A 13,588-nucleotide genomic window follows, 5' to 3' on the forward strand; every position below is an offset into this window, starting at 1 on the left:
AGAATCTCTCTTCTTCTTTTTTTAACTATTTCACAATAATTGAAAATTTTAGTTAATTTTCTGAATAGTATTAACTTTTTGAATTATTTATATATATTTTAAAAATTATCCTTAATTTCTTTTCACCTAATTAATTAACATGAATAAGAGAAGTAATTATATTTAGTCATCTTTTTTTATCCTTACAAAAGATAAAAAAATTAATAATTTAAATTTTATTAACCTTAACCCTAGAGCTGAATTTAAGCTACACAAATAAAAAAAAATTATAAAAAAATACATAATTATTGTATTAAAATAATAAAAATATAATAAATACTTTTCTTTCTAATAAAATTTTACTATTATTATCTGCTTATCAAAATCCTATTATTATATATGGCAAATAAAAAAAAATGACTTGGAATTATAAATATTTATATAATATCACAACATCATCGAACAACAAAATTCGCTGCAGCAGGGGCAGAACTACAATTGAAGTCCGTATGCCACCCCCATCCGCTTTTACAGTTTCACTATGTTAAACAGAAAAACTCAAATCACGAGTCATTCTAAAATTTAAAGTAAATCAATGGTATAGCGCTATGGAAACTAAATCCAATGCTAAAAACTTGCTGTAAATTGATCGTAGTATATATATGTTCTTCAGCAACCTCATGATTTCGGTTGTGGATCATCCTTCCCTTGATCAAAATAGTAAATTGAGGCCAAACAAATCAAGACATCTGTAAGAATAAGATTGAACACATCGAAAACAAACTTTGGAGCAAATAATCCCCAAACCTGCAAAAATTAATAAGCATCAAGTAGATTGTACTAACATCAAATAGGCAGAAATGGGAGTGAAAACATTAAAGCAAAAAAATTGTCCATTTACCATCAGGTGACGCCTTTGAATTGTGACACATAATATGGTGAAAGTGGTCATAATTGCAGTTATGATCCCATATGTTGTATACATCTATATAAAACACTGAATAGTCATTGAATTGAACAACCCATGCATAAAAATAATCAAGTGAAATCTACCACAGGTGAAGGAAACTCACTTGAGATAATTGTGTGAAAAGAAAATTCTTTCCAAGATTAGCCTGGCACTTGGTTACCACAAGAAAGGGGAGTCCAAATACTGGAAGGATGATAGAAAAACCAAAGGTATCAATTGCAAGGAGGATTGCTTGGCGAATAAGTAGAAATTCTTCAAACCTGGAAATTAAATAGTGCTTCAATGATTGATTTACCAAGTGAACAGCAATAGTAATAATAGAAAGAGTTAAAAAGAGAACTTTTAAAGGCTAATAACGGATCACTCAGAACAGAAACAAATTAAATATAGGACTGATGATAAGGTTGGCGTTCAAGAGTTCCAACATCTGCCCCACTAGTATCTCAAATATTTGATATATACTCTTCAAAAGTAATGAGCATGCTTATAACTTATTAATTACCCAATAAACGCAGCACCATAGCGGAGACCATCAAAAGCGCACCTAAAATCAAAATTGCAAAAATGATCATAAGACCAAGTGAATATAGGACCAAGAAAGTTGCAAAGTCATACACAACCCATGAAAAAAATTAATCACACTTTGAGTGAATTTAATCCTTCAAATTTTTTTAGTTGATATAATTAGGTCCTTCCATCACTTTCCTTCATATCGCAGACCATTATAAATTCCCATCTATTTGGATAAAAAATAAGATTTAAGGGTTTTAGGTAGAAGAAAATGGATAAAAGGACCAAATTTGTGTAATTGTAAAAGTAGAGGGACTTGATTTGCTTGAAAAGGAAAACTTGGAGGATTAAAAATGTACGAAGTCTAAATTAGATAAACCAAAAGCACAATTTAGCCAAAAAATGACAATTATAACTCAAAAATCTAAAGCATGGAAGTTGTGTCATACCAGTGACCACTGCAGAAAAAGAGACATGTGGCAAAGAGGCTCCATTGCATAATAGAAAAACTTCTGTGAGCAGCATCCTTACTACTTCCTACATTATCCAACTTCACAATACAATAGCCTGGAAGAGAAATTCATAGACGAAAACATATTTATTCACAAAAGAGTATGTAGCTTGGTGCTCATGAAATCGCCTATTAAATGGAAATATCATTGCTAATCTAAAAATAGTAGCCACATGACTGAAGCCATGCAAGATTTGGAGAATCATGCAGCAAGATTGAGCAAGTTTATACAACAAACAACAAAAGACCACAAAAAGAAAGAGCACCTCCAATTATGGATGCAAAAGCTATCATGGGACCCTGTTTTCCTGAAAGAAGAATGATAGTTGAACTCCACGCAGATAACATGGCTATTGTTTTAGTGACTAAATTTGTCTTGCAATCTGAACTGTTGTTCTTCAATAGTTGACCAAATGCCAGTAATAACAACTGTCCCAAAGCAATAGCATAAATGATTCTAGGGATATAATTTCTTTTAATGGTTTCCGGCATCAATGCTACACCAAATCCATCACTGTCAGTGATCCAATACACAATTATTAGCATATAACTAAAGATAGTGCCCACTATGACATACTTCCATGGCCAATCAAAGAAGCTGCCACTGGTGACCTTGTAAAGCCATAATGCCAAAAGAAGCAGAACTAGCACTGGTACAACTTCAGCTGCATATTCCCATACAGGTATACCTGAGGCTATGTTGATGATCCATGAACTGTAGTCTTTCATGAAAGCAGATGTGGCAGCCTGCTTGGATAGCCCAACTTCAATGGCAAATCGGCAAAAGGTGCCCAAAAGAAGGAATCCAAGATTCTGAGAAAAGATACATATATTAAAGAGAGCCATTTAATTAGAATTTCAATAAAAGTTCTATAGGCACACATGCATTAGCATGTTAGAAAGTTCAAATATAATACCTAGTTTATAAACAAGGAGAAAGGAAACTAAATAAAGTTACATACTTCGAGTAGCAGCTTTTCCTTGATGATTGATTGCCGTAATGCCAAAATCCCAGATGTGCTCAAAAGAAAATTTGCTACTTTCCCTTCCTCCACTGACAACAAAGTTCATGTGAAAAACATAATGAGTGAATTTTAAACATTCGGGAAAACCAAAGAGGAATGTATATGAAAACTTCACACTTACAGATATAACTGTTTGAAAGGAAACTGCATGCCCTTATACCCAGTAAAAAGAATGTAAAAGTAGAGGCAGTGATCATCCAAGAATCTTCACGAGATGCTGAAATTACACCATGCTGCTTATTTGCCCTTAAAATGGTATAATATTGAAATATAAGTGATATAAACATGATTACAATGCCTGTTCCCATCATGTTTAAATCAAACTCAGTCCATTTAGACCGAGCTAACTCAGCAACTGTTGTTAGAAAATTGAAGTATGCATCAATTTGCCTCTTAAGTGCAGGCACTAATGTATCACTGTCACTTTGCCTATCAAGCAGAAGCTTTTTGGAGTCAGACCAATGAGACTCTGCTTGAGCATAAACAGTTGCTATTCGGGATAAGTCATCATGAGAAAATCCAACAGCCGATGAAGCTGAATAAGCATCTACATATCTCTTCACCTAAACAAGGAGAAATGCATCATTGAAATGATTATATGATCTCTCTCATGCACACTCTCCTGACTGCTTGTATCAGTTATGGTATTGCATAATTGAACGCCTAAAAATACAAGGTAGTGAACCCCAAGATTGTGTCCAAGAAATATAATGACTCCATTTTGGAAGCATAAAAAACTAGAATCTAACAATGTGAAACTAAATTTACTTACATTGCAAAGTTAAAATATTATTTTTTCATATAAAACACAAAGTGCACTTTTACATATGGGAATCCTCAAATTTTCAAATAAGAAAGATAGTTTGGGTATGTTTAGCTTGGTCTAGAAAATAAAATATTAACACATTATATAGTCTAATGTCTGTCTAGGTGTCTGAGTGGCATTGTGGTGTTAACTATCAAATTCCAGCACAAAATCCATTTTTAAAACTTTAGCATAGTGAACTTAATATAGTAATTTGTTAAGTGAAACAAGAAGAAAAAAGAGAGATTGCTAAGTTTTGAAGCCAAGAAATAGCCCTAAGGAAAGACTGCAGTGAATACCACAGCCAGGATACAGAGGTATCTAATCATTTAAAGTGCACAGCCACAATCAAGGTCTGTTTCACAACATTATAGCCAAAAATATAAATATACAGTAGTAAAAGAATTGTAGAAAGGGTAACTTATAATTGACAATTTAGTACCTGCCAAGAATTTATGCACAGTGCATTAGCGTAATTCTGCAACCAGATATCTGATTCTGATGGCTTTTGAGAGGGATTCAAATTCCAACTACCTGCTCCTAAAGCGTATAGTTCAGGATCAATGTGACCAATGCTGAGGGATGGAAAAAAAAAACTTGTGAGTTCTTACTTAAACATAGTCCCATGAAGAAATTTCTAAAACAATGAATACAACATGATGGCAGGCCATAGGAAAATGCAAACCAGACTTCAAAATAGAAGCTTCCAAATTGAGGAAATGATTCGAGAATAGGATTTGGGTCATTTAGAGGAAATAATGTGACCAATGAACTGGGCTTAACTACACAAATCTGGAGGCAAATATTTAATGTTTTGTTGCACCGTAGATTTACTGGATATGATTGTAGGAATTGCACAGCGGCATGTTAGCAAATATTTAATGTTTTGTTGCACAGTAGATGTACTGGATTTGATTGCAGGAATTGCACGGAGGCATGTACATTTATCATATGTATACCTGGTATTTCTATCTGGACTAAGTAGCTAAACTATATAATGTCCACTGGCAATACTAAACTTTAAATCACTGTTTGGCTCAAAGAAGAGGAAGGGAGGTACAGGACATATTGTCTGTTTTGCAGGGGAGTTAGGAAAAATAAAGTTACTATTATAGTATTATGCCCTTACCATAGACAAATAAAGCCATTAAACTCAAGTTGTCAAGGATAGACATCTTCTTAGAGACTAATGCTCCAAAGTTTTAGCATATATTCATCCATTTTCTTTAGATTTTCCATTTTCCTTTAAATTAGATTTCCCTTCAACTTTCAGAGATTTTCTGTCAAGCGTCCATGCCAAATAACTCTTAAAATTGATATTTTCAAGCAATATCTACCCTATGCCCTTGCAAATTATTAAATCAGAAGTTATGAAACTACATTAACCCTCAGCTCATCCAAAAGAACAGAAATTTAGGGAGAAAAATAGAAATGTCAGTTGAGTCAATACATTACAACTAACTACATAGTTACACTAATATTAAACAAACGTAGACAATAGTAACATAGACAGGATGCTTACACTGCACCTTCCATAAGGGAAAGGTATCCCAAGCAATGCTGACATTGTTACTGCAAAATCAAGCTGTAAAGGATGATAGGGTTAAATACAGTCATGAATATGTCAATTCAAAATGGCATTACAATGGAATAGCTTTCCTAACCTGTTGCACAGAGCTGATGCAAACATTCGTCCCATCCTGATATGTAAGACAAGATATGTAATTTACCCAGGAAAATAAAATAAAATCGAAGAACAAAAATAAAGATCAAACTCAGCATTATGATATCAGGAATCAGTGAAGTAACATGGATCATACTGCCTATGAGTAGAATGAATATTATTCAAGTATGTCTATTAAGTTAGATAAAGTAGGCAACATGGACGAATTTAATGTTGTAGTTTATCAGTGGCCTCACAATAACTTATTTATTCAAATTCTACATTATTTTGTTATTCCAATTTTATAAAATTATTTATGCTTTCCATTTCTTGACCTTTATAGCATAATGCTAGAGGTAGTGAGTATGTCCAAGAGGAAGCAAAAGATTGTTGGAAAGAGATCAGGAACAATCTTGAAGCCACCAGAATGTTTATTTATGTTTAAACTTCACAAGGAGGAGTAAATACCAGATCTAGTTGACAAGAATAAGTATCAAATTCAGGCGGAATGGAAGAGAGAGGCTTGTTAAAACTCATTGCAAAAATGGCAGTTTCCACCTGCATGATGTTGTCACAAACATCCAAAATAAAATTGGATATATATGTGCATGACTGTGTGTGTGTGTGTGTGAATCAAGAAAAACAATGAGAAGACACCATATGTGTTGTACACACCTCTTCAGCACTCCCACCACCATGGTCACCATTTAGGGTTTGTCCATGGTCACCCATTACCACAAGCAAAGTATTTTCATGTAAGCTCCCAGGTCCAGACTGATTTTCCAGCACTTCAATGACTCTCTAAAACAATTTAGGTTAGTTTGTTTATCAACTCGTGGGAAGTAGCAAAAGAGTAAACCAACTAAATTGGATAAAAGCGCGATAACACAATAACCACAAATATATTACAAAACAAGGATTGCAGCTACTAACCTCTAAAATGTTGTTGTATTGCTCCAACTTTTCTATCATCGGAGTGGAGTCAACACCAAATATATGTCCAGCATGATCCTGAACCAAGCAGAATACCATACAGAACATGGTAAAAATTACCATAATGATGTAGAATGCAAATCGGAATAACAGGGTATAGAATGTGGATATTAGGATGATTAGGTGTATAGTACAAAATAATATCAAACATACCACCCCAAGAAAATGTGCAATGAGAACGTCCCAATCTTCTTCATATAGGGATGGAAATAGGTTGTCAATGCATCCATTGTCAACCTAGAAAATAAACAGCATTATGTCATAGTCATTAAATAATGGTCTGGACGAAAAGAGTAAAGCCACCCCTATATATTTAACATACATTGCAAGGACTAAAAGACCATCCAAAAGTGACTTAACATTATATAAGGCCTACCGTATGAAGGTCTTTGACATTAAAAGAAGGGTACGGGTATGATCTTTCAAAATGATGAGGAAACAACTGTGTCCACGTATCATCCCCCATCATAACAACTTTCTTCCCATTTTGAACTAGCTGCACTTGAGTTTCCGAAATTAAAAATAACAGCTCGTTTCAATCCAGAAGAAAACCATCATCTCAAATCATAAACATCGCATCACAATCAAAACCTAGAAAGAAGTCCTGCCTGATTTATAAAGTTATCTTCAACAATTGCAGGTGCACCAAAGCTATTACCAACATCCACGAAAGTTGGAAGCCCACCAGTTGTCAAGCCCTATCGAATCCAAAGGGAACGAAAACAATCAGTTCAAAATACAAAAAACATCAAATCGCCTTTTCATTCGTAACAATCTAGTGACACAGAACGTTACAATTTTAATTATAATTACGACGAGAAGGAAATCGACATGACCTTCAAGCGCTGCAAACTAGTGGTAGGTGGATCAGCAACGGCTTTGAAAATCCTGGCGGAAGATGGTCGCGCAGATGCAACATTTTTCAGTACTCGTAATCTATCCATCCAGGGCTTCGATTCTGTCTCAGAACACATAACAAACTCGTAACAAAGATTAAAAAATCGTTTACCAAGTCAAAATAGGTAAGATAGGTAGATAACCTGGAAAGAAGGTACTGGGAGCAACGAAATCAAACCTGAAAGAGCAAATAACATAAGACGGTAAATTAATCAATGCACATTGACGTATGCATATAGTGCGTAGATTATCATTACCTGAGAGCATCGAGAACGATGAGAACGAGACGGTTAACGGAAGGTTTGGTCCAACAAGATTGATTGTGAGAAGAAGAAGGAGAGAAGCAAGGGGAATCAGAAACGTCCGAACAATGGCTTTCATAAGGAAGTTCGGTTCGAGTGAGGAGAAAACCGGTTGTGAAAAGAAGAATCGCGAGGATGTGAAGAAACAGCGTCGTCCACATCGGCCATATGTATCCCCATTTTCCACTCCCTCTTTCCATCCCTTTCGCCATCAACAACTCCACTCAACTGATCTGTGCTTCCTTTCTTTCTTTCTTTCTTGCTTCAACTCACTGCAACTCAAGCTCAAACCCTGTTTTATGTTTAACTATATTCTATCAAAACTATTTTTAAATTAATTTATTTTTATTTCTTAAAAATTAATTTACAGTGAAAGTATAAAACTATTTGTATAAGTTAATTTATATTTAAAATAATTAATTATTAAAATAGGTTTTATAAGGAGATCTATATCAGGCATGTATAGTTTATCCCTTGCAATTTCTCATGTCATTATATAATTTATTTAAAATTATATTATTTATTTTATATATATATATATATATATTATTGAATTTTTTATTATATATTTTCATATTTTTTATAAGTTTTAATTTTAAATAAAATATAATTTTTATTTATTATAAATAAAAAATATGATATAATATATTAATATAATAATTAAATATTAATAATAATAGAATTAAGAATATTATTATTTTATTTTTAAATTTTAATTATTTAATTTTGATTGTTTCCTTTTTTTTATTTAAAAATTTAACTATATTTTTTTAAATATAACAAATATAATAATTTATTATTTAAATATATATCTACATATTATTAGTTAAAAAAAAATTGTATTCTAAAAATTTTTAAGGATATCACGTAATCTAAAAAAAAAGTATGAATTATTATTTATCTTGTCCAAACACACTAAAATTTATGTAAAATCTTCCCAAAAAAAGATGTGATATGATGTTACAAGACTCACTGCATTCCCATCTCTCAAACTAGAAAGAAGAACTTCACCACAGAGATTAGACAGAAACATTAAAACGTTTTGACAACGTGGTTAACCGTATTACTCGTACGTATGTGGAAGAGCACTCCGGTTATCCTACGTTAATCGAAGCACTCTGGTCTTGTATTTTACGTTGCTAACTAAGTGTTAAACCCTGAAACTACTTAGTTTACCGTACAATAAATTCCACTATCCTACACGAAACTACGCAGTGGTTTCCATGCAAGGCTAAATTGTTCTCTTGCACCATCATAAGTGAAAATTTTTCATACTTGTTACCAACTTGATTAATCATTTATATATCAAAGGCAAGTTATGTTACTCCTCTGTGTTGTAGTTCCGTGCCTGCACTATAACGTAACTCTGTCTCAATAGCCATGCTTTAAGACTCAGTTATCAGGTATCAGTTTTTCTTTTTCAAATTCATCTCTAATCATTATAGAGATGTACACCATGAACTTCAGTAAGCTGAAGGCCTAGAATATAGATTTTTTCATGGTTGTTTATGATTATTAAGCAGCTTTTTCGTTATTGCTTCTGTTGAAGCTGTTATTAACATGTTCAACTTGAACTAGGGGATTTGAAAACATGGGTTTGAAGTATTTGGTGGTTGTGATTTTTCTGTGTGGTTGCTTTGGATCTTTGGCTGTTACAACTTCTGACGATGGGTTAATGAGGGTTGGTCTAAAAAGGAAGAGTTTAGACGTTAACAGTCTTAATTCTGCAAGGATCAAGGGGGTTGTTCATCATTTGAAAACAGATGCAGTGTATCTGAAGAACTATCTTGATGCACAATATTTTGGGGAAATTGGTATTGGGTCACCTCCACAAAGCTTCAAAGTTGTGTTTGACACTGGAAGCTCCAATCTTTGGGTCCCCTCTTCCAAATGCGTCTTGTCTGTAAGTTTTACCCTATGATCTGATACAATTGATCAATATTCCTTCAATTTTAATTTTTCCTAAAACAAGGCATGGCTACCTGCAGATTGCTTGCTATTTTCATTCCAAGTACAGGTCCAAGCTATCTAACACCTATACGAAAATAGGTACCTGTGGATTAGCATCACTTGAAATCTTAAGTTGAAGTTTGGTTTACGTGTACAAAATGTTTGTCTTTGTTATACTTATAATGCTTATGCTCAAAAGTTGCTATTTGGAAAATGTCCAGGAACACCTTGCAAGATCCCTTATGGCCGTGGACACATTCCTGGCTTCTTCAGCCAAGATTATTTAAGAGTTGGTGATATAATCGTCAAAGATCAAGTCAGTATTTTGACTATTTAATTAGTATAGAAATTGATTGAGTTTTATGTGCTTCAAATGTGTTCGTTGCATTTTTTGTTGTACTGATGGCTAGTTACTATCCATCCTCCAGAAATTTGCTGAGATTACAAAGGAAGGACCCTTGGCCTTTTTAGCACTGCATTTTGATGGGATACTTGGACTTGGATTCCAGGATAAGTCAGTGGGACAAGTCACACCAGTGTGGTACCTTTGAACAGAGTTCAAATCTTATTGATCTGTTTCTGTTTATTATTATATATGCTTTGCTATATTTGATCTTTATTTTTCCCTTTCATAATTAATTAGTGAAGTAAGGCACAAATAGTGCTGTGATTGTCTTTGGTGGTAATAGAGTAGAAGAAAAACCAAATTCAGTGATTAGTTCTGTGAATACAGGTACAATATGATAGAACAAGGGCACGTGAGTCAAAAAGTTTTCTCTCTTTGGCTAAACCCAGACCCAATGGCAAAGATAGGGGGTGAGATTGTTTTTGGTGGCATTGACTGGAGGCACTTTAGGGGTGAACACACTTATGTTCCACTTTCTCAAAAGGGTTATTGGCAGGTCTATTATATTTACTTCATTCGTTTCAGTGTAGCCCTTAGCATAAATCATGTCATTATTGACATTTTGTGTTTTTATCTCCAGATTGAGGTGGGAGATATTCTGCTTTCAAACAATTCAACAGGTTCTCTTGCATTTCTGTTCTGATTGATGTTTAATCTGTATGCCATGTATTTCATTGTTTCTTATTCCTAGGAATGAGTTGATGCTAATTGCAAAGTATTGCTAAAGATTCCACAATATCAAGAAGTAACATATTGCTATTTTTCCAGAAAATCCATCCAAATTTCCACAGCCTTTGTATAAATTGAAGGGTTTTTCCTCATCAATTATTGATTTTTCATTAAACCTGTCCTCTTGGTTCATTTTTAAAACCGTCAATATGTTTTTGACTGCCAATTGCACCACTGCGATACTTGGTTCATGTTCACTTCTTGCATTCCATAGACCTGACTTTCAATATAAAATTTAAATTTACAGGGTTATGTGAGGGTGGTTGTGCTGCTATTGTTGACTCGGGGACATCTTTGATTGCTGGACCAACAGTATGATCTCAAGCATTATACTTGTATTTTTTTTTTTGGTTCCCCTTTTGTTTGGTGTCTTTTTTCTTACAAGTTCTTGTTTGTAGAGAATTGTGACTCAAATTAACCATGCCATTGGAGCAGAAGGATATGTGAGTTTTGAATGTAAAAACATCATCCATAATTATGGCGATTCAATATGGGAATATTTAATTTCCGGGGTTTGTTCTTTGTCCCTTTCTTCTTATACTCACAGTGATTAATCAAAGTACAGGAATTTTAACCCCTCTTTACACATCTTATGTTTACAGTTAAGACCAGAAATTGTATGCGTTGACATTGGACTTTGCTCACGTAATCACTCATACGTAGTGAAGTACAAATTTTTTCATTTTCACCTCGTTGATTCTCTTGAGATTTGTTCCTTTGTTTCAGTCTACTTAACAAAAGTCTAACTTTAATCTGCAGTGATGTTATCGAAACAGTGGGTCATAATGAAAGTTGGGGTGAGTCACGAACCAGGGAGAGCCCCTTGTGTACTTTTTGTGACATGATTGTCTTTTGGGTTCAAGTTCAGCTTAAGCAAAGGAATACAAAGGAAAAAATATTGAAATATGTGGATGAGGTAATTGTTGTACAATGGATTACATCTTAGAATTATCCTTTTTTACAATGGATTCCTATTAAGGACTAACAAGCTTTTTCTTTTTCATTGTCCTTCTTTGAAAGCTGTGTGAGAAGCTTCCCAATCCCGTGGGACAAACATTTATAAACTGTAATAATATTGCATCCATGCCACAAATTACATTCACGATTGGGAACAAATCATTTCCTCTTTCTCCAGAACAGGTTTGAGTTTTATTATCAATTTTTGCAGTCCTCACATGACTTATATGTTGTTTTCACTCTAGTGTTTTGATACTAGAAAAATGAGCATGTTGCATGCATAATGTACTTATATCAGCTACCTTGTTCAAGTTGCTTTGCCTCTATCTAATTTTCCTTCAAAGTTTCATTTATTCATTTCCATAAAATGTTTGACAACTAAACACAGCAAAGTTTCCGTTGGTTTTTTGAATTTATATTTGGTTACTATTACAGTTCAAACATTTAATATTCCTTTTTCCTTCTTCTCAGTATATCCTAAGAATTGAAGAAGGTTGCTCTACTGTCTGTTATGGCGGTTTTGTTAGTCTTGATGTGCCACCTCCGCAGGGTCCCCTCTGGTAATGAACAATAATCATATTATTAATATTAATGTCATTCTTAGGTAAATGTGCACTTTACTTTGAGATTTTTTTTTAAAGTGTATGATGGTTACAATACGGTTTTGCAGGGTTCTTGGAGATCTTTTCTTGGGGGCATATCACACAGTGTTTGATTATGGCAATCTTCGTATAGGATTTGCTGAAGCTGCGTAGCCATAGTTTGGTGTGACATTATTAGGCCAAATTGTTTGTAGGAGAATAAATAAACAAATATTTACATGATTTGCATCAACTAAATATCGCAGCCTTTGTAAATGGTGATTGGTAATTTGATATATTTCACGAATAAGATAACAATATCATTTTCCTAACAAGGCCTTGTCTTGGTAATACAAAATTAAAGAAAAAAACAAAACAAATGCACCAGCCGGGAATCGAACCCGGGTCTGTACCGTGACAGGGTACTATTCTACCACTAGACCACTGGTGCCTTTGTACTTTAGATTCATATCTTGTAATTAAAAGTTTAAAAAAATTTAAATTTTTCGATTTTTTATTGCTACAAATTATCTTAGTTATCAAAGGACAAAAATATTAGATGCTTTGTGTACTTTAAAGATAATAAATATATAATTTTTTATTTGATATTTATTTTATAAAATAAAAAAAGATAAATAAGCTAATAATAATAATTCATATTATCAATATTATTTAATAGAAATTCATAAAAAAAATTATAATAAAACATGTTTTATATATACATATCAGGTCAACATTAAGTAGGTTATTTCACTTAATAAATTTTTTATAAATATTAAATACTGTTAATCTAGTGATTAAATTTTTTTAAAAAGTATATAAATAAAAAATTAATTAATAGTTTATTTGAAAATTTTATTTTATCAAATATATATATATGAAAATGATGGATGAACAAATATTTAGCTTGTTTATTTTACTCCTGAAACTTCGTTTTAACACTTTCCAAAGTACTTGGCAAAATGATCTAATTCCTACGAGGTTACGTTCCTTATAACAAACAAGTTTATTATAGCTGACCAGTAAATATGGCATTAATGCATCTATAAATTGTATTTACTGTTTTTAAACTAAGATTCTGAATTCCAAATTTAAAAGTGAATAAAATAACATAACTTATATTATTAAAGTATTTTTTAAACTTATCTGGTTTGAATTTTATTTATTTAAACCTAAATTTAAATTTATTAGTTTAGCAAAATAAATAAAGTTAATTGAATATTTAATAAATTAAATTTAAATAACTTATAAATACATATCTTTTATATATATATATATATATACTGTCACGTAATTGCAATAATAATAAT

General features: G+C 32.7%; 2 protein-coding genes and 1 non-coding gene across 3 annotated transcripts; 1 reads left to right on the plus strand and 2 right to left on the minus strand.

The window, feature by feature from the left end:
• Positions 1 to 398: 398 nt before the first annotated feature.
• Positions 399 to 7,936, minus strand: LOC113846210 (GPI ethanolamine phosphate transferase 3). Its single transcript, XM_027474216.1, has 20 exons — positions 7,611 to 7,936; positions 7,497 to 7,531; positions 7,293 to 7,414; positions 7,065 to 7,154; positions 6,833 to 6,952; positions 6,610 to 6,693; positions 6,397 to 6,474; positions 6,139 to 6,264; positions 5,932 to 6,021; positions 5,465 to 5,500; positions 5,330 to 5,385; positions 4,243 to 4,375; positions 3,117 to 3,558; positions 2,933 to 3,024; positions 2,237 to 2,783; positions 1,909 to 2,026; positions 1,452 to 1,493; positions 1,053 to 1,209; positions 881 to 964; positions 399 to 786 (listed from the first exon to the last, which is right to left on the minus strand). Exons 1-20 carry the CDS (start codon positions 7,865 to 7,867, stop codon positions 658 to 660), a joined length of 2,838 nt encoding a protein of 945 aa, XP_027330017.1. The 5' UTR covers positions 7,868 to 7,936; the 3' UTR covers positions 399 to 657.
• Positions 7,937 to 8,583: 647 nt separating this feature from the next.
• LOC113846362 (cyprosin-like) lies at positions 8,584 to 12,606 on the plus strand. The gene is made up of 14 exons (XM_027474523.1): positions 8,584 to 9,058; positions 9,234 to 9,558; positions 9,644 to 9,704; positions 9,827 to 9,921; positions 10,034 to 10,146; positions 10,339 to 10,507; positions 10,592 to 10,631; positions 10,988 to 11,052; positions 11,139 to 11,252; positions 11,343 to 11,407; positions 11,500 to 11,656; positions 11,761 to 11,880; positions 12,169 to 12,257; positions 12,368 to 12,606. The coding sequence occupies exons 2-14, from the start codon at positions 9,247 to 9,249 to the stop codon at positions 12,450 to 12,452; spliced, it is 1,485 nt and encodes a 494-aa protein (XP_027330324.1). The 5' UTR covers positions 8,584 to 9,058; positions 9,234 to 9,246; the 3' UTR covers positions 12,453 to 12,606.
• Positions 12,607 to 12,658: 52 nt separating this feature from the next.
• TRNAD-GUC lies at positions 12,659 to 12,729 on the minus strand. Its single transcript has one exon. It is a non-coding gene; the product is annotated as a tRNA-Asp (tRNA).
• Positions 12,730 to 13,588: the final 859 nt, after the last annotated feature.

The sequence above is a fragment of the Abrus precatorius genome, unplaced genomic scaffold (genome assembly GCF_003935025.1).
Source record: "Abrus precatorius isolate BTA unplaced genomic scaffold, Abrus_2018 Scaffold8, whole genome shotgun sequence".
Taxonomy (NCBI): domain Eukaryota; kingdom Viridiplantae; phylum Streptophyta; class Magnoliopsida; order Fabales; family Fabaceae; genus Abrus; species Abrus precatorius.